The sequence below is a fragment of the Pleurodeles waltl genome, chromosome 9 (assembly GCF_031143425.1).
Source record: "Pleurodeles waltl isolate 20211129_DDA chromosome 9, aPleWal1.hap1.20221129, whole genome shotgun sequence".
Classification (NCBI taxonomy): domain Eukaryota; kingdom Metazoa; phylum Chordata; class Amphibia; order Caudata; family Salamandridae; genus Pleurodeles; species Pleurodeles waltl.
This window is the reverse complement of record NC_090448.1, coordinates 1012307135-1012328519: the sequence shown is the minus strand read 5'-3', so window position 1 is coordinate 1012328519 and position 21385 is coordinate 1012307135. Positions and strand designations below refer to the sequence as shown.

At 42.9% G+C, this 21385-nt stretch overlaps 1 protein-coding gene across 5 annotated transcripts in view; it reads right to left on the bottom strand.

Moving 5' to 3' along the window:
* Positions 1-21385, bottom strand: part of MIA2 (MIA SH3 domain ER export factor 2) — a 551575-nt gene that overhangs the window by 459329 nt on the left and 70861 nt on the right. For 4 of the 5 annotated variants that reach the window (XM_069208615.1, XM_069208616.1, XM_069208618.1 and 1 more), the window contains one exon: positions 14710-14813. In XM_069208615.1, coding sequence (XP_069064716.1) covers positions 14710-14813 — 104 coding nt within the window. The remainder of the gene's footprint in view (positions 1-14709; positions 14814-21385) is intronic. The other variant, XM_069208617.1, reaches the window with a different exon arrangement.

The following is a 21385-nucleotide window of genomic DNA, read 5'->3' as shown; positions in this document are numbered from 1 at the left end:
TACACTGTCCTATGAACAATGATCATACCATTGAAAAGGATCCTGCTTTTGACTGGCAAATAATGTAAATGTTGCAAAACCAATGATATATGCATTATTTTAGAAGATCAGGTGACCAATCTTGTGGCCCATTTTGGATCAACTGTATTTGATGCAGTAGGGTAATTGGCGAAGCCTTATACATATATATAGCATTCCTGTAGTCCAACCTGGACTGAACAAATGCATTTATAATTGTAATGTGAGGCTCTGACTCAATAACTGCTAACATGGATTTTTGCACATTTAACTGCCAAAAATATGTCTCGCTAAATGCTGTGCCTGAGATTCATTGTTCAGCTGGCATGGTAAGTGACAGCTGCCCATAGTTTCTGGCCATGACAAAGGAATTGACGATGTCATATTGTTTAATATCATTAGTACCTCTGTTTTGTCAGGATTCATTTTCATATAATTGACCGCCATTCACTAGCCAATGATGGAGAGGGAATTAGGCTGGGTCGTCCCCCAATGTCGAACCTAGGGTTGACAGGTGAACAATCAATAAGTTGTGTGTCATCTGCATCCAGGTAGAAAGATATTCCAGAAGCAGACAGTAAGTTTGCTAATGGAAGCATGTCGATGTCAAATAAGCAAGGTGATAATATGGAATCTTGAGGGACTCTGGAGCTGAGGCTTCTTGACTTTGATCCTTTTAGCAGCCCATCATAGTAATAAACAGATTTTCTGCTTTAATCTGCTCTTGATAACAATGTAATGAAGAGGGTATATTCTGCCTTGAGAGCTGGAAGATTTTCCTAATAGAACATTAACACAATAGCACGTTTCTTAAGCACCTTTAAAGAGTGTTGTGATGGATTAAGGTGCATTAAACATGGATAGAGCGTGATAGGGGAAAGAATTTATGAAACAACTTTACCAGAAGAGCTGATAATCAGTATAAAATAAGTAGAAAACTTTGATGAAGAATTAAAGAGCTGGGAATGTGAGCCTTAATCCATATCACATGAACATAAAACAAACCAAGAAATTCAATTAATGGGAGGCATTAGTCACCAAATTAAACAAGTGTTAGCAAAGCCAATAGGTATACATTTTGTTAGGGGACGTCTCTGGTAACACACACACATATATATCAGCACAACAGGAGTGTTTTACAAAATCAAAGTGTTATATATGTAGAATGTAAGAAGAAGTAGTGAAACATGTTAGTTGTAATAGGATGGTAAAATCTTGGGTGGCGTCGGGTGTATTTCCCCCAACTGAACTAGAAAGAAAATCCCATAATGTAGCAACATTTTGGGTTGCACAAATATGGGAGGTGGAAATAGTGACGAACTGCAGTAGCAGAGCTAACCTGCATCGACACAGAAGAGTGTGATAAAAAGTAGTCCAAATATGGAGTTTATTCAGACAATGCTACATAATAAACGTTTGCTCAAACAGTCATCTAAAATGATTCCTACCTGAGACAATGTGTAATAGCAATGCAATTACATATGCATTGTTCACCGTAGGATGACGATTCGATACCGCAACATAGCGAGTGAAATAGTGTATTAATTACATTTTCTGACAATTTTGCTGGAGACTGGACTATAGCTGACTCTCGAATGTTTCTCTGTATTAGGCACTAATATAAGTGCTGGCTTACTGAATTTATGTGCAAGGATGTTTTCCCCAAGCTTTTTTTTTAATTTTGATGATCTTGTAAGTAAAATATAATTGCAAGGCAGAGGCCTTGGGCAGGTTATATGCAGCAAAATGGGAACATTTAAAAACAAAATCAAGCGTAGGTTTAAACAACAAAATTGGAGCAGATGAGATTAAATGCTGTGACCCCGGACGTCCCTCTCTAGGTAAAGGATAACTGAAAATCTGATGAAATTGCAGCCTTGTCATTCAAATTGTGATGTAGAAGAATTCATGACAAACAATTTAATTATAGGGTAATTTTGCAAGGTTACATAAATTCTCTATTTGTGACCAGCACATGGGCATGACAAAGATACTGTAATTTTGTAGGCAACATCCCAGGTGGTACAGGAAGCAAAGGAATGTCTGATAAATCATAACGAAATTCAATAAAAATAAAAAAAGCAAATAGGTTTGGCCAGCAATTATTTTACCAATTGATGGCCTGCTATAGATAGACTTGTAAAAGAAGCATGTATTTTTATTTTGTTCTTATGACATTGTCCTGTACTTTGGTATAATTTAGTATGTAATGCTTTATGGGTAGAAAAATAGTTTTAAGCTGGAAGACGTTTATGAGAGGCCGTGAACGAAAGAGTGATTAGGTATAGTAGCATTAATAAATAAGGGGAAGGTGTATGCATGTATACTTATACTAGTAAAAGAGGAGTGTTTTTCAACTTGAAAGACGTATGTATATTTAGTATATACGAAGAAGTGCAAGGGTGTTCGTTGTAAATCGATCGAAGGCCCATATTTATACTTTTTTAGCGCCGCATATGCGTCGTTTTTTGACGCAAAATCGGCGCAAACACAAAATACAATGGTATTTTGTAAATTTGCGCCGATTTTGCGTCTAAAAACGACGCAAATGCGGCGCTAAAAAAGTATAAATATAAATGTTTTGTTATAATATTGTTTGTGCCAAATATTTGTACGCTCTGCATATCAGTTATTCAGGAAATTGGCAGAGGGGTCAACACAAATAAGCACATTTCCTTTCAGCACATTTTTAAAAGTACCACTCAGAGGAACACATAGTTCCATGTACATAAATGACGCCACTTTGAAGAACCATAATTTATTGTACATTCTCACTGAGTGTACATGACAAAATAACAACTTGGCAATAGAAATGGAACATAGACGAAAAGCAAATATTCATGATGCATCTCTAGGAAATCCTATATATTTGCACATCTTTACATTTTTAAAAGAGCCTCAATGCAGCAAAATGTACACACAAAAGCAAAGAAAAAGAACTGAAAGAAAAACTGGGACTTAGACAGCATTTCTGTGTGTTCAAACCATCATACTTCTTGCAGCCATAGTAACCTACTGTCTCTGCATAATCATTGAAACTGACACAGGAAAAAGGAATGCATGCATTCCTCTTCTGCAGATACTGCCAGGTAACAATGGCAGAACAAGACACAAAACAAAAGCTGCTCCCTCTAAAGGCCAGAGTTAGGCCATTCTTGAGGAGTACATATGACAATAATATAGCAGAAGTGGAAGATAGGAAAAAGGCGAATCTTTTCATTGCATCTTTACGAAAGTGTACATGTGCACATATCTTTACTTTATGGGCAAAAAAGTAAATCCAATAGCATGTCATCATGGCAGCAAAGTAAAATAAATGAAGCTGAAGATCAATTACTAAATAGCATCCAAAAGTCATACACTTCCTAAACAGAAAGGTCATACGTCAACAATTAAAATGTCTTTGTGCAAGTAAAGTAAATACACCAAACAACACATGCTGACTTTAAATTACAAGCTATAGACCATGTCGTAGACTAGCAAAAGGGACTACTTGATGCCCCATTACTAAATCCGATAGGACAACAAATGGGACATTGTGATCATGCACAAATTGCCAAAGCATTGAGAGATAGCCATTCCCAGCATGTCAAACCATGCAAAACATATGCAAGCCAGTGGCTGAAGGGATTTGACCCCAAGCCCTCTCTTACCTCTATACTTCTTTTTAGTGTACTTTCTGAGAAACTGATGACATGTATGCCTGTCTGTAGCCAGACGCAAAAGGAGCCTATAGAAGTAATCAATGATAAAAAAGGAAACTGTATGAAGATTTAGCTGGCTATGCAAATCTTTAGCAGGACAACAGACGTCAGTGGTGTTGGTTAGCAGTAAACTAGGGATATCCAGGGGTCCGTCATACAGGAGATTACTCCTTGAAATACCCTACATGGGGGGGGGAGGGTGCATATTGATATTTTAAATGGCACTTTCTTTGCTGGATATCTGCATCATTTTACTGGTATATATTAAGTGGAATATGCCAAATGGTAGGTTCATGCTGCCAAAACACAGTTATCATTTTACCTGGCCGGCCCCAAGTGGTCTAACAAGTGACATCTAATAGTTAGGTTTTGATTTCTGACCTACTTGCCCTTTTTGAAAGTGATGAAATCATTTTGCCAGTGCTCCTCAGCCATTTGGACAGACGCTAACAACTTATTCCCGTAGTACCTCACTGCATTCAGGAAAGGAAGTGCTACTGTCGAGAATGTTCTAGGATTTAAATTCACTTTGGAAGAGATTGTTGTTACTGGGTACCCCAAGTTATACACAAACTACATTGTGCATTCTGCTACATTTGGTAAAGGAGATAGGTTTATTCTGTGGAACAAACTGAACTCTTAGTTTTTGTGTTCAATTTCCCTTGGCACTACTGGGAAAGCAACACTCAGGCCCTCATTACGAATTTGGCGGTCATGAGACCCGGCGGTAAAGATCGTTGCATTACGAGTTGTGCGGTTTCGCCGAACCCAAATGGCCACAACGCCGCCCGTCCCGCCGGTCCGGTTGGAACGCCGTAGCCGGTGGTGAGCTCCTCCGGGACGGTGGCAGGCCTAAGGTTGCCAGCTGTATTAGTAGGCAGCGAAACACTGGGCTTTTCGGGGCGGTAGCGCAGCCACATAAACCCTGGCTGTAACGCACCCGTCGACAGGAATACCCATTCCTGTCACTGGCACACACACACACCCACACGTCCACACACATGCAGACACCACCCACTTGTCCACATACTTCCAAACACCCCCCCACCCAACTGCACACATCCATACTAACAGCCCCACCAGCTCTCACACTGACATACACACACCCCCACTCACACATACGCACCCCCCACAATCATTCAGAGCCCTACCCCCTCTGCATTCATGCACACCCCCACCCCCTCCAAGCATGCATAGATTCACACACATCTGCCTCATTAAAACACTTGAACACACCCCCTCATCCGCACACTTGCACGCACCCCCATCCACACATTTGCAACCCCTCATCCGCACACTTGCACACAATCCCCCACATCAGCACACTTGCACAACTCCCCTCATCCGCACACTTGCACACACACCCCCATCTGCGCACTTGCACACACCAGGCCTCATCCACAAACTTCCATACAAACACCCCCACCCGACTGCATGCATCCACACAGACACTCCCACTCACTCGCAGACTTACTCACATGCATCCCAATATACACACCTACGGACTCGCATCCTAACATCCCACTCCCCTCCGCATAGATGCAGACACAAGCACATACATAAACACACACACTCACACGCACCCATACCACATCACATACACGCACACAGCACACAGCACACACATGCACACAACACCCCACTCCCGACCACACACTTGCAGACCGTACCCCACCCAACCGCATGCATGCATACAAACACCCCCCTCCGCATTCATACACACACTTCCCCCTCTACATTCGTACACACACTCCCCCCCTCTGCATTCATATACACTCTGCCCGCTCCATGCATACACTCTCTCCCTCCACCCACCCTTTTGGGCAGTCCACCTACCTGTCTGGGCGAGGGAATGGGTGTTCCACAGCCAGCCTTGCACCGCCGTGCAGGGTCCACCATGTCATATTACATATTGTAATATGGCAGGCAGAGTCTTTGCGGCATGGCGGTGCTGGCAGTGGAACAGCCTCTTACCCTCCATCGGTCAGGCCGATGGTGTCGGATTTCCACCTGTGAATGAGTGGAAATCCGTTGGTGACACCAAATACGGCGGTCACTGCATGGTGGCAGCATTATGCACAGTGGTCTTGGCAAAAGACCACCGTTGTCATAATGAGGGCCTGAGACACTGGGTTAAAACATATCTCTGGACTGCACCAAATCACAACAAAAATACGATTTCAAGAAGGACCAGAAGTCAAAATATTCAGTTAAGCCTTTGAAACAGAGGCACTTCTAACTGGAATCCTCCACGCAGCAGGGTCTGAACCCTTACATCTAAGTAGCACACAACATTCACAACGTTTGCCATTAGCTCTGCCTCAGAGTTTAGCAATTCTAGTGGGTTGACTTTTTGAGTCTGTTATCCAAAAACAAGAGCCCAACCACCCGAAATGTTGCCAACACAGACCAAACAGTTTAGTATAAATGACTGCAACCCAAAAGCAGCCTGTGTGGGTGCTTTAATAACTCCCTGAACTGGTAGTGATACATCACAATACCATGCTAATAAATACCTAAATTAAATATTTAAAGAAAAGTGTTAATTCTTCTGGGAAAGGAAGTTATGCTTCTTTATAGATGCCTTCATGATTTATGACTGGTTTGATACCCCAACAAAAAGGTACAGAAAGGATCTAGGAATTACCATCTGGATGCATTTTTAATTAATAAAAAATGATGGTTTAATTAAATGTGTCTAGTTAGCTTTAGTTAATATGATTGCGGCCTAGTCAGCCTGCAGTGACATTAATTTTACAGAGACAGAAAGAATGCACTTTTAAAACTACATGAGCGATCTTTCTCGAGCATGTTTTTCTTTTGTCACTCGATTTCAGAAAATAATCAAAACAGAATTGCTTATTGAGTTGAAATGTAATATTTCCTTGTTTCTCGACAAGGAAGTCATGTACAGAATGTTTCTGTATATACTACAAATCCAAGGCTCTTTGCTTGAGTCTGCTTTTAGAATTGTTCACTAGTTATGCTAACTATTGTTTTTATTTGTTGCACCAAAGTCATGTTGTTAGAAATGGGGTCTTTGGTTGACAGTCAGGTTACCCACTGTTCAAGCAAGGACCCTCACTCTAGTCAGGGTAAAAGAGAATCACCATCAGCTAACCCCTGCTTACCCCTTTGGTAGCTTGGCATGGGCAGTAGGCTTAACTTCAGAGTGCTAGGTGTAAAGTATTTGTACCAACACACACAGTAACTTAATAAAAACACTACAAAATGACACAACACAAGTTTAGAAAAATAGAGAATAGTTATCTAAAGAAAACAAGACCAAAACGACAAAAAATCCATAATACACAAGTCAAGTTATCAATTAAAAAGCAAAAAGAGTCTTCATGTAGTTTTAAACACACACTAACACTGTTAGCGTGAAGATGTACCTTGGTTGCGAAAAAAATAACTCTGCATGAGCAACTGGGCGCCAAAAAGGGCTCGCGATGCGTTGATTTCACTCACTCACGAGGCCTTGCGTCGTTTCTCCTTTCGTCGGGTCCGGGCGCGTCTTTTCTTCTCTCTGCAGGAGAGCAATGCATCATTCCGGTCAGCACTCTCGGGTCCGGGCAGGCCTTTGTGTTGTTTTTACATGCCCAGCGGTACATGCGTAGGAAATCCAGCCGCACGATGATCAGAAACCCATGCAGTCCGTCAGCGATGTTACACGTCGTTTCTCCAGCCCTGTGCGTCGATTCTTCAGTCGCATTGCAGGCGAGTGTCGAATTTCAGCCGCGAAACCAGCAGCGCGTAATTGTTTCAGCCGCAGATCAGAGTCGCGTCGATCTTTTCCCCGCACGGCGCCCTGTGCGTGAATTTGTTCCTCATAGGCTGCCAGCTTCTCCTTTCAGGGTCCCAGGAACTGGATGGGCATCATTTGGCAAAGTAGGAGTCTCTTTAGAGACTCCAGGTGCTGACAGAGAGAAGTCTTTGCTGTCCCTGAGACTTCAAACAACAGGAGGCAAGCTCTAAATCAAGTCCTTGGAGGTATTCACAAGATGAAAGGCACACAAAGTACAGTCTTTGCCCTCTTACTCTGGCAGAAGCAGCAACTGCAGGATAGCTCCACAAAGCATAGTCACAGGCAGGGCAGCTTTTCTTCCTCAGCTCCTCAGCTCTTCTCCAGGCAGAGGTTCCTCTTGGTTTCCAGAAGTGTTCCAAAGACTGTGGTTTTGAGTGCCCTTTTTATACCCATTTTCTCCTTTGAAGTAGGCCTACTTCAAAGCAAAGTCTCTCTTGATTGTGGAATTTTGCCTTGCCCAGGCCAGGCCCCAGACGCTCACCAGGGGGTTGGAGACTGCATTGTGTGAGGGCAGGCACAGCCCTTTCAGGTGTAAGAGACCACTCCTCCCCTCCCTCCTAGCACAGATTGCTCATCAGGAAACGCAGACTACACCCCAGCTCCCTTTGTGTCACTGCCTAGTGTGAGGTACAACCAGCTCAACTGTCAAACTGACCCAGACAGGGAATCCACAAACAGGCAGAGTCGCAGAAATGGTATAAGCAAAAAATAATGCTCAATTTCTGAAAGTGGAATTTTCAAACACACAATCTCAAAATCAACTTTACTAAAAGATGTATTTTTAAATTGTGAGCTCAGAGAACCCAAACTCCACATGTCCATCCGCTCCCAAAGGAAATCTAGACTTTAATCATATTTAAAGGTAACCCCCATGTTAATCTAAGAGAGGGACAGGCCTTGCAACAGTGAAAAACGAATTTAGCAATATTTCACTGTCAGGACATATAAAACACAGTACTATATGTCCTACCTTAACCATACACTGCACCCTGCCTTCGGGGCTACCTAGGGCCTACCTTAGGGGTGTCTTACATGTAAGAAAAGGGAAGGTTTAGGCCTGGCAAGTGGGTACCCTTGCCAAGTCGAATTTACAGTTAAAACTGCACAGACAGACACTGCAGTGGCAGGCCTGAGCCATGTTTACATGGCTACTTATGTGGGAGGTACAACCAGTGCTGCAGGCCCACTAGTAGCATTTGATTTCTTGGCCCTGGCACCTCTAGTGCACCTTACTAGGGACTTACTAGTAAATCAAATACGCCAATCATGGATAAACCAATCAACAATACAATTTACACAGAGAGCATAAGCACTTTAGCACGGGTTAGCAGTGAGTTAAAAAACCAACAGCAACAGGTCAGAAAAAATAGGAGGCAGGAGGTAAAAAAGACTGGGGATGACCTTGCATAAACTCAAAAGTCTAACACATGTTATTTCCTTTATTAGTACAACCCTATTATGTTAGATCGCGTCATGTTGCTTGGGTGGCTTGCACTGTCTGAAACCTACAGAATGTACCCTTTTTCGTCTGTTTATTTATGTTCAGACTTTTCTTGCTTTCTGAACTATGCAGACTCTGCACTACACTTTCCTTGACTTTTGAACTGACCAGATTTTATGTTAGTCCTCTTACTGAACTACACTTTGGTTCTGTCGATTTACTTGATTTGGAAGTAATTTGTACTCTGTGGCATTATTGATGCTGATTTGAATTTGAATAACTACTAATTTTTACCTTTCGTAATGATTCTTACATTTGAATAAAGCTTCATGGTTTTTACTTTGAAAGTTGTCCTGGGAAGATTTATTTTACTTGCATAAGGGCCTCGCACAGTTCCGGTCCGTTGTCCCAACCCTTGTGATTTATTAATTAAAAGCATTAACAACCACATTTAACAATGTTATGTTATGTTAAAATTTATAATGAGCATGAATCACCCCAGGAAGGGGTATCTCGGCGCGACCATAAGTCACAAACAGGCGGAAGCAGCTAAGTTAGAAGTTAGAACATTGGTGTTTTAAGAGCTTTTTTAAAGAGGAAATGATTGGTACATGTACGAATATGTAGCGGTAGGTTGTTCCAGTAACAAGGGGCTAGGTACACAAAGGACCTGTCCACAGATAGAGTCTTTCTGATCCGTGGGACTGTGAGTAAAGCTTTGTCACTGGATCTAAGGAGTCTCAATGGACGATATTGAATGAGCTTCAAAGATGGGTAGTTAGGACCTATCCCTGTCAGGGCCTTCTGCGTGTTAGGCAGCAAATTTTGAAAACAATTCTCCTCCAGAGTGTTAACCAGTGCAGGGACAGCAGGAGAGGAGTGAAAGCCGCCCCGGAAAGAAGGTTGCGGATGAGACGGGCAGTGGTGTACAGCACAACCTGTAGTTTAGATAGCAGCATCTCATTCGCTGCCAATAGGGCATTGCCGTAATCCAGACAGCTATTGACAAGAGCTTGAACCAGGGTTTTCCTCACTGCCAGAGGGAGGAAAGGAAAAACTCTTCTAAGCAGGAGCATCATCTGGAAGCACGAACCCGCGATGGACATAACCTCTTAACAATAACATACAATATAAAAACAATCTGAAAGATTCCCAGCACTGGTGTAGAAAGGCAGTTGGTAAAGCAACAGTGAACTTGACATCCATAGGGAAAGGTTTACTCAGCAAAAGAAAATAATGCATTTCTAGTTTCCTGCCACTGTATGCATAATTGTTAAGCCCTACCTAGAATATTGTGTCTAATTCCAGGAATCACACCTGCATGTTAAAACCTATCAAGCAAGGTACAAAAATGTAAGCCTTAGTCAGAGAACAGTGGTAATGTATATTCCTCCAGTAAGCAGTGGCATTATAATTTCCTCTAAAGGGTTGACTTTGAGTATTAAGAGAGACATGAGAGAAGTAATGTGATAACGAAAGTTCAAAGTCTAAGAAGTTTCAATGCAGAACTAACACAGGGAATACATTTCGTGGATGTGTGTTTCCATTATAACATCAGATTTGTTGTGAGAGGCTTGGGAGTTGCTTAAGTAAGCTTTTCTTCACAAACACATTAGTTCATATATGGAACTTTTTTCTGTTGAGCCTGTAGGTGTAAAATCAGTGGCAAAATTCTATTGACAGACATGGGATTGACTGTAATGATAGAAGAATATAAAAAGGGGTAAATGTAATTATAAAGAAATATAAAAAGATCTGCAAAGAGACACATTCAGAGTCCTTTGAATTAACAGGTGTAATAATAGTGCAGTTTATAATACCACTGCGTGTGGTATTATAAACTGCAGATCACAGGTTTGCCATTACCACGCCATTCCGATTAGGCTCCTTCAAATGGCATATAGGGGGTGATTCTGACCACGGCGGGGTCGGCGGGAGCACCGCCAACAGGCTGGCGGTGCCCCGCAGGGCATTCTGACCGCGGCGGTTTGGCCGCGGTCAGAAAGGGAAAACCGGCGGTCTCCCGCCGGTTTTCCGCTGCCCTGGGAATCCCCCATGGCGGCGCAGCTTGCTGCGCCGCCATGGGGGATTCTGACAGCCCATACCGCCATCCTGTTCCTGGCGGTTCTCCCGCCAGGAACAGGATGGCGGTATGGGTTGTCGTGGGGCCCCTGGGGGCCCCTGCAGTGCCCATGCCAATGGCATGGGCACTGCAGGGGCCCCCGTAAGAGGGCCCCACTTTATATTTCAGTGTCTGCATTGCAGACGCTGAAATACGCGACGGGTGCCACTGCACCCGTCGCACCTTCCCACTCCGCCGGCTCAATTCTGAGCCGGCGTCCTAGTGGGAAGGGTTTTTGCACTGGGCTGGCGGGCGGCCTTTTGGCGGTCGCCTGCCAGCCCAGTGCAAAAGCCAAAATACCCTCAGCGGTCTTGCGACCGCGGAGCGGTATTTTGGAGGGGGGAAGTCTGGCGGGCGGTCTCCGCCGCCCGCCAGACTTAGAATGACCCCCATAATGTGCTAATTGCTATTGTTGTCACCAATTCTGAGGTACGTGAACTCAGAATATTTGCTGTTTGCCACATTATACCTTGTCATTTTTGTAGGCAAACAGCAAAGATGGCAATTATTGCTGCAAACCCTCTCATCCCAAATTGAGCACCAAAGGCGTTTTGAGCTTAGGGGTGGGATTTGCATCCGAGTCTGAATGAGGATGTAGTAGAGTATGATATTACAATTGGAAACTAAGTATATTACGGCGTTGCAGTCAATATTACCGGGTCTTGGCTAGGAGATCTGAAAAGAAACTGAGAAATCTCAGTGAGTATAGTCTTGAGAGAAAAGCAAAGAAGGAACTGGCAGCAAAGAAAGGAAATAAATGTTCAGCACCTAAAAAAACATATAAAGGAATATGCCTTTGTGATTGAACCGCAGGCCAGTTCCTACAACGAAGAGTCTAGAATAATCCCGGAGAGCAATCCCAAAACAATAAGTAGGAATTCTGGAAAGCGAGTTATAGTGCACCTACAAAATACCCTGAGAAGAGATTGGAAAGAAACATATCATGAAAAAAGAGCTGCACAGAGAAAAAAGCAAGAGGGAATTTGTACAGAAGAAACTGAGAATACTGGAAGAGCATTAAGCTTGGGAGACGTTCTTACTTGTCAACAGAGACTTGTAGCCAATACAATTAACAGATCACTAAGGACACAACTTCCCCTCCATTGAGGAATTAAAGTCGGAACCCTCTTTGGTAAAGGCCACTGAGAAGCAAACGTGACAGAAGGAAGACACTGTAATGGAAAGAGAATTTGATAACATAGCTGCCCCTAGTTTACACAGGGAGTCGGAGAAGAAAAAAGTTCCAATGGTAAAGCTCTGCAGAAAGGAACAAAGAACGCATAAACTTAAAAGGGACAGGAACGCAAGAGGCAATTCAGTACTCGGAACACCCAACACTCACAGCATGGAAGACACCCAAATAATAACATTTATATTGAAGGGGGTGTTGGGAATGGCACTCAGGAGTGTCACACCGTAAGGCCGGGGCTCAGCAGGTTTCTCATCCACAATTGCTGTTACAGATACTGGCCTCAAAATATCCACAAATAGGACAACATGTGAAGGCAGAGTCTGTAGAGCTGATACCTATGGCAATAAAAACGGACGATGCTCATAGTGGACCAGAAACACCACCAAGGTTGTCAGTTGTAGACACGAATCCTGGTGATCAGTCATGAACATGCAAGATGATAACAGCAAGAGGGGAGTACCAAACATACTGCCATGAAGGGCAATGGGCTTGAGAGGAACAGTGCTTAAAAAACAACCATTGGCAAGGCCAAAAGGTTTCATCTTTGTTTTTTCTTTTTATCTAACTGGCTTACAAAATATTAGAAAAATGTTATAATAATATTTGTTAAATTTGATAAACCATTAATAGTTGTTTATGTTGTTGTTTATTAATTCAACATACATCACAACATAAACAACTATTAACAGTTTATCAAATTTAAAACAAACATTATTATTAAATGTTTATAATATTTATAATTAAGTTAGATAGAAATAAGAAGAAAGAAGACAGAGAAGATGGCAGCCAAAAAACAAGAAAGAAGATGGCAGTGAAGAAAGAAGATCGAGAAGGCGGCATGCGGCGAAGAAGAAAGAAGATGGCAGGGAAGAAAGAAGACAGAGAAGATGGCATGCAGAAAAGAAAAAAGAAGACGACAGCGAAGAAAAAAGACAGAGAACATGGAAGCGAAGTAATAAGACATCAGCATGATAAGAAGATGGTACGCAGAAAGAAAAAAGAAGTACCTTCAGGGCTGTAACCAGAGAAAGGACACTGGCCAGTGTCCAATGGCAAGTGACCAGAAAGAGTACTTGGTCAAAAGCAACACAATGGCATGGACGGCAAAGAAGACAGCAGGAAGTGAAGCAGACAACGTGCTGGCCAATCAGAAGCACGTAATTTAAAGTGACTTTGGACCAAGTCAATGGTAAGTTCAGGTCAGCAAGAGGAGGTTTCTAAGACCCTTTTAATTTTTTTTTTTTTATCAACAAAAGATTATGCAAACGCGTGCGTGCAAGCGAAACCCAAAAAGAAGAAAACACAAAGGGAACACTTGATACAAAACAAGCAAACACATCACACTGGAAATCAGCAAATAAAGCAGCAAGGATAAGATACTAGGATGCACTGAAAACAGTGCAGGTTCAGGGAACAAACATAGCAATAGCTCAGGAATCAGGAATGTCTGAAAATACGCCAGGCAAATAAGAAATGCTGCTACAATGACCATTGTTAGTCTAAAGCTAACAGAAGCTTAAAAGAGCTCCCAAATTATCATGTGCCTCGATTGGAATCCAACTAGCACCTGTCGCGAGCCATAGGTGTGCTGATTCCGCTACCCATCTTTGGCCTGCAAGTTTGGAGGTGAAGCGGTGGGCACTGAATGCTACAAATTGGGGGCTTTGCGAGGGAAAGCACGCAAGCTGCTACAAAATCCTGAATGTGAATTAAATCCAGATTGTTTCCCAGGAAGCTGTAAATCGGTACTGGCATCTGCTACCAGGCAACGGTTCTGGAAAATGTAGTATTTGTGAGAAATACCTTGCAGGCTATCACAAAATCGGGCATGGTCCAAAATGAAAGTGAAGTCCAGAATAATGTCCAAGAGGTGAAAAGTCAGTTCATGAATACATCACGTAACTGAACACTGGAAACTACACAAGACAAGTGAATGTGATTGTAAAGGTAATAACAAGTAATTCGAAATGATTTCCACAATTTTATTTTACAAACTACCATATATATAAATTTGCAACATACGGAGCTAAAGCGATATATCCACAATGACCCGATTTATTCTGAAACGTAGGATAAGAACTCAGGTTATCAAGTTCCAAAATCTGAAATGTAGCCTCTAGGACAAATTTTGTAACATATTTCAACAGGTGTGATAGCTCTCTTCTGTGATTTATCCAGTTGTAGCACATTTGCTTTCAATAAAAACAAATCTAACACATTAAAGTAGGAATTTGCGAGTGTGCGATATCATTGTGGCTGGCAAGCTGTCCTGGCAAATCGAACAAAAGAAGCCATTTTCTGACAGGGAGTCCACATTCCAGTAACTTACAATTAACCATTGCACTTATTAAGCAAGTTCTGACCATTACAGGTACTTTCAGAATATGATTCTCTTAGAGGTTACAGAACTTTAGCATTTCTTACCTTGCGACTAACAGCTGCCAATGTTGACCAAATAGAGTTCAGGTGACTCGGTATATCCTGGACTTGCAAATACTGAATTACCCCAAAGTAAAGAGCGTTTTCTGCTAGAAAGAGGAAAGAACACTACATTTTAAATTCACGTCATTCATAGCGGATGTATCACAGCAAACCGAGAACATTCAATACTTCATGGTTAAAAAGAGGTGGGTGTGGGAGCTGAATGCCAATCTGAGACGTACGTTGTATGGAGAAACAAAAACGAAACGAAGGTAATATTATGATGTGAGAGTTACATCCAGTTAATTTGTGCTCCTAGTGATTTCCTCTACTGAAAAGCAGTGCCCTGTTGTGTCCTGTGTGTGAGCCCAAACATGGAGGTACAGGTCCTAGTCAGATTTCATTTGCAGTTCTTGGATGCATTGACAACTGACTTTTAGATTGCCTTGTCTAGCTCTACTCCATGTGTTCCTGTAATTGTAATTGAAGGAGTAGGCAGTGGAAGCCATTTTATGTAGACTGCACAGGCACAGGCAGGGGTGAAAGGTTTCCAAGGCAATGTATGGTTCTGAGAGGGTAACTGCTTTGTCTCATTCAAGTCGTATCCCTTATGGATCCTTTCCTGACTCATTGCATTGAGGGACTAGTCTAACCTTACCTCTGTTCAGAAATCCCTCTGCGGAGATTTGAAATGTAGAAAAATACGCTGCCTCCATCAGTTGCTCGAAACACAATTGGTTACTCTTTATTCTTTCTTGTCTGGGACGAGAGTTTCTTACCTCAGCCCCATCAATGATCACTCATCTGTTAGTTTCCCGGAGAGATAGACCAAGAGAGGAGCCGCCTCTAATGCCATCACTGTGTATAGACACATTAAAGACCAGAAGCTTCTTCTTCAAGCCTGTCTATGACAGGAGTTTGCAACGACCATGTGGCCACAAATTTGATGTTTAAAATTTAACAAAATACTCCACACTCTTGTGTAGGCATACTACTGAAGTCACAGCAATTCTCAAAGGTGCGCCTCCAAAAAGGAATTACGTTTTTCTGGGCTGTGCCATTTTGGAGCTTTCTGTAATTGGCAGTGACCCATACACGGAGCAAACTCTGTACTGCATGTTGCAGATTTTGCTACATTACCCCACAGACATTCATATGCATATCCATTGATACTGCACGTGGCACACAGTCGCGGCTTGCTCTAACTGAACGGGTCTGAGCGTCGCGCGAGCGGGGGAGAGTCGGGGGGGAATTAAATTAAATAAAAAAAAAAAAAAAAAAAACACTTACACTTCGCTCCCGTGCCCCTCCTCTGCCTCCTCCCGTCTCGCTGGTTCTGCAGGCACAGGCTCCCAGCCTGCCCTGCGCCAATCCTAATGCTGCCTAAAGCAGCATCAGGATTGGCTGGGAGCACCATGGCTTGCTGCTCCCAGGCAGACTGAGAGCTTGTGCAGGTTCTCTCCAGTCCAGCAACCAGTTGCTGGGCTGGAGAGAGCCCCGTGCGTATGTGTGTTTGGCTGGCCCGAGACAGCCAGCCAAACACACATGCGCTCTGAGGGGGAGTGCTGAGCACTTCCCTCCAGTGCACCTCACCCCTGTTGCCCCATCCCCTATCCCCAAAAAACTATCATAAACCTAGTTACTGATCGTTCTTTGGGAAAAGGTTTGCAGCTGCCGCTGCACGCGGGGGGCAACGCTCCTTCGCCCCTATGGAGGAGCCGCCCCAGTTGGCACAGTTCTGCCTTCTGGCAGTATACAGCACAGGCCCAGTTTTCACTACTCTAAGCAGGATTCTTATAACCCATGCACAGCTGCCTCGCTATGGCATCTTATGCGAGTCATCCCTGTAAGTGGGATCAAGCACAGTAATACAGATCAAACTTCTCAGTTCCCAATTTGTACAATTTGTAAGCAAGGATAAACTCTTGCACTTCCTAGGGTCTAATTAGGGCAAGACTCCTTACTTCCTGTGTTCTTTATGAAAGGATCCTCTTCTTCGAGAGTGCTGTGTCCTTCCACAATGCTTCTTTCGTCACTATAGTTTGCATAGGTGTTGCTCTCTCCATAGCTATCTCTACAGAGTTTCTTAATTGTTTGTTTCTGGGGGTATAAGTTCTACTCGTGTGACCGCGCCTGTTCTCTGACCCACCCACAATGCTCTGCTGCAGATACTACACATCTGGGTTAGTGAACACTTGGGCAATGAACCACGAGGGCTATAGTGGAATATAACAAGCAGACGTCTCCAGCCTCTGTGAACACTTTCAAATGTTACAACAAAGCAGCGCAAATTATCTTATACAACCAAAGGTACATAACCAAGGGCACACAACCAAGTTGGCCTCTCCTACTGTAAAGAGTTTTTACTTTCAAAGTACGCGTGGACCACTTGCACAATTAAGGAATTGATCACATTTCTTTCACTTCACCTATGATAAATGTACTCGTCTTTTCAAAATATGGTTATGAAATTAAACTGTATCTTCAGAATCCTCATTTTTTTTATTAAAAAAGCTATTATAATTGGTTATTGTTCAATTTAAAACAAGACCAGATCATTATCTTGTACATGTTGATTAGTGTGCTCATATTTGGATAGAGAGGAATTGAACATGTTATACTGCACTGGAAAGACATGGAGGGAAGAAGCAAGTCAGGGTAGCCAGGGCTACAGCAAGAAAAGGAGTACACACTGGAAGGCAAGTACTGAAATCCGGACAAAGAGAATCCGATGAGTCAGGGGGGCAAACCAGTGACACAATGAGCCAAAACTCCAGAACAGCATATGCAGTTCTAAACTAGAAACTGTAAATCTGTAATGCCCTGCCTGATAGGGTTGGGGTGACTTGAATAAACAGCCTAGCTGCATAATCATATGAGAAACATTCAGTGGTCAGTGGTCTCTGGGAGAATCAGCACAAATTGAGGTATTCAAAGTACTGTCCATATCAGCATGTGCAGTTTATAATGTCTCAGGTAGGTGTGCACTTTCTTAGGCACATCCTTGATCATTATTTCAGATGTAAAGAATGTAAGGTTTTGTGGTTAAGTATGAATTCTCTCTTCTCTGTCTCTGATTACTGGCCTATGTTTGTAAGGTTTTCAAATCATGTCTGTTACTCTGGCTTTGTTATTCAGATCTCCTCCCTCATGTTGATCCTGCTCTAGCAATAGCCTGCTGTGTTTTTATTGAGGGGATGGAAACCCAGAATCATACAAAGGCCATTACCAACGTACAGGCTTTGCTGTGGTTTGTACAGTTAGGTCGATTGGGCACAAGCTCAAACCTTTGTTTATTTCCAAGACTCTTCCCAAAAAGCTAACCAGGTGATATTTGCTAACACAACAGTTCAAATGAGCAAATGAAGATGAGTCAAGTTTTGCACCATGTGCTGAGAGTGAAGAAATGGTATGCTTCCAGTCTGGGTTGTGCTGATCCTAACCTGATAAGGCAGTTGTTCCTGATCTTTTCACTTCTGTGGACCCTCATTTTATCATTACTGGAACCAGGTGACCGCCACTAAATCATTATAGAAATCCACCCCCCCCCACTGAGTCATTACTGAAAGCTGGGGACCTAATCTTTTAATATTATTTAATTTTCTGAGCAATTGCGGACCCCCTGAAGAGGCTTCACGGACCCCCAGGGGTCCCCGGACCCCAGGTTGGGAACCACTGTAATAAGGTACTAAATGAAACATTTGTTTTTTCCCCAAGACTGTCCATTTTCTGTGCCCTTTTTCCTGACAATGGGCTTCGAGTACATTGCACTATTAAGAAGCCTGCTTTACTCTAGCTCTAAAATTGGTTTCAGTTTTTGAGTCAATTATTTCTTGCACCACTGGTACCTCTTTTGCTCTTTCCCTTCAGTAGATATCAGTTTGGATGTTTAGAAATGGGGATTTATATTCTGAGTCTCGCAGTCTGTCGTCAGGATCTTCAATGTATAGAAGTTCATCAGCCTTGCTGTGACACTTGATCCTGTTGCACTTACAATTCCATATGCCTGTGGTCTAATATAGGGTTTTCAAACAAGTTCCACACTTTCAGTGGTGAGGAGAAGGCAGTCCTCCTTGAGGTTCACAGATTCCTTCACTTCTAGGTCTAAACTTGTTTTCCGCTCTTGTGGCTCATAGTTACTGATTTTGATCCTAATGACCAAGGAAGTACTTTGTTGAAGGCTGAAGATGGGATGTAGCTGCTTCTACTCAATTCAAGGACGATGCACTAAAATCTGTGTTGCTTGCTGCAGCACTTGCAGCTGCTACAAAACTCTGGCTCTCTGATGCCTGTGGTTGACTGCCATCCCATGACTGTGGATGATGTTATTTGAGGGCAGTCATTTATATCTTGTTTTTTGCCTCGTGTAGTGTAAGATTTCTTTTGCTCATGACAGTCCTAGGTGCCATGTCATTGTTTCTCCTGCCATTTAATGCTCATATGGCTATGACTTGCTTGTTCTCCCCACCATGTGCCTGGCACATTGAGCAGCTGTAGCCATCAGCTGGTGTTGCACTAGTCCGGGAGGATGAGACATTCTTCATCTAAGCTCCCTCAAGTGGTGAACTCATTGGTTCTAATGCTATATGTAGCTGGTGTCTAGATTTTGGAGTGCATGTAATCGGCTGGATTGGGAACTTGGGAACTTTATCATGGCCCACTTTCTCATGTTTGCTGAGTATGCATCTTGTTTCTGTCTGTGTTATGACAGGCTCTCTGCTGCCTGTGTAGGCTCTGGTGCAAGCAGTGCTCTTGCTAAGGAGGTATGGATTTGACAGCCCTTTAGAACAGCAGACTGCTATTTGTAGTGTTTGCATTCATTTCCATTGTCTGAACTTTGCTGGCCTTCAGCAGTTACCATTTTAGAAACTTTTCTACATTACTTTGTTATAACCATTGGTCTACGTTTCTGATTTGATTTGGGAAAAAAAAGTAGCACACAAATATACATGTATGTAAGTACAAAAACAAGCACAATATACTCAGAAACTAAACAAAAAATGTTATGAGGGTAGGCGGGTTGGAATATCAGGTCATAAAGAGAGTTACCTCCAGAATTCCTCAACTGTTTGTCTGCAACCCACGTGTTTGGTTATCCGCTACAGCAAACCGCATGGAAAGAGTCAATCTTGGCTTCGGAAGTCTTCTTAGGACCTCAAAAGGTGATAAGTGGAGAGCGTTGGCTGGGGTACTACCCCTTCAGCGGGGCTAGAATGGGTCAAAGCATCTCAGTAATTCTATAACTGAAGTAGATGATATCTCAATAATCCTGAAGCCCTTAGGTGTAAAAAAAAAAAAAAACTGCACAAGAAATAGGAAGCTGGGGAGCGAGGAAAGAGGGACCAGAATTATTAGGGTGTTCCCCTGCTGTGCAATCCTTGGTTAGATTGTACTCTGTAGACTGTTGGGTTGTGGGGTAGTGGTGTCACCCAATAGATTACTCCAAAATCAAATTGTATCTCCATGTCATCGGAAATGCGCCCTTTCTATAGTCATTTAAGTTTTGATGACTCTTCTTCCTGCTTCTCTGTTCACTAAAATGTGCAGCTTTTCTTTTCAAGTCGAGCTCAAGCGCTTTGACCTTTTGTAAGTATTGTGGGCTTTTAACCACGCCTACTGCACTCCCATCACTTTCACTCGTTCCTAGACTTGCCTTTTTTAAAATCCTGTGTTATCATTGGTAAATGCTTTACGTTTGTCCCTCCTTGGGGTGGTTTTGTTACCGCCTTGCAGACTTCCCCTGTTACATGGATAATTGCACGACTGCTGATACGTTTGACTGAGAGCAAACTTCTTTTTCTTTTTGTGTCTCTCCTTCGCGCTCATGCTCATGGCAGCCATGGCGCTTTGAATTGGCTCGCTTATGTAAACTTTTTTACTTTTCATTTTCAATTTAAGTGCAAGAAAAGTTCAGTTAGGAATTTACAACGCTAATAGCTCTAACTCGAGCAAACGTGACACCAATTGTATTGTGAATGCTTGTTTTATTCTGCCCTCCAGTTGCCTCTTCCTGAACTGCTAATTGGTAATCATCATAAGCAGCTCTGGGCCTGGTCACCACAGCCTGGTTCTGCTGTGCTGCTGGACTACCGCCAGACGCACAAGATTCACCGTGGGCCGTAACACAGCTTCCTCATTATGGGGCTACTTGATTGTAGAGCAGGACACACCATGCTCAGCGTGACGGCCGAGTGCTCGAATGAGGCTTATGTCTGATTTTGAAGCCATCACTCACCTCGCCTGCTTTACTAAAACTGACAAACGTGAACCGTGCAGCTGGACCACACAAATGCCTTCTGCCTAGGTGCGACAATACAGCAGTTTCATCCAGTGTCGGACTGTGACAGAAAATAGGCCCAGGCACCAAAACGAAAATAGGCCCCCATTAGCACACCAGGCATCTGAAAAAGTGGCACACATTTGCAAATTGGGGTAGTTTTGAAATTTTAAATACATGCTATATGACTGCATGCATTTGTGCTTCATGCAGGTAATGTTTATTGTGATATCAGGAAAATCAACCGTTAAAAAATGGCCCACAAGACGCATAAAACAGGCCCACAAATATCTGGTAGACACACTTACCTGTCAGCCCAGCCCTTTGGCCACTGCCAAACTGCCCAACAGGTCAGTCCGACCCTGGTTCCATCTAATACAGATGGTCTAGTTTGTGACTGTG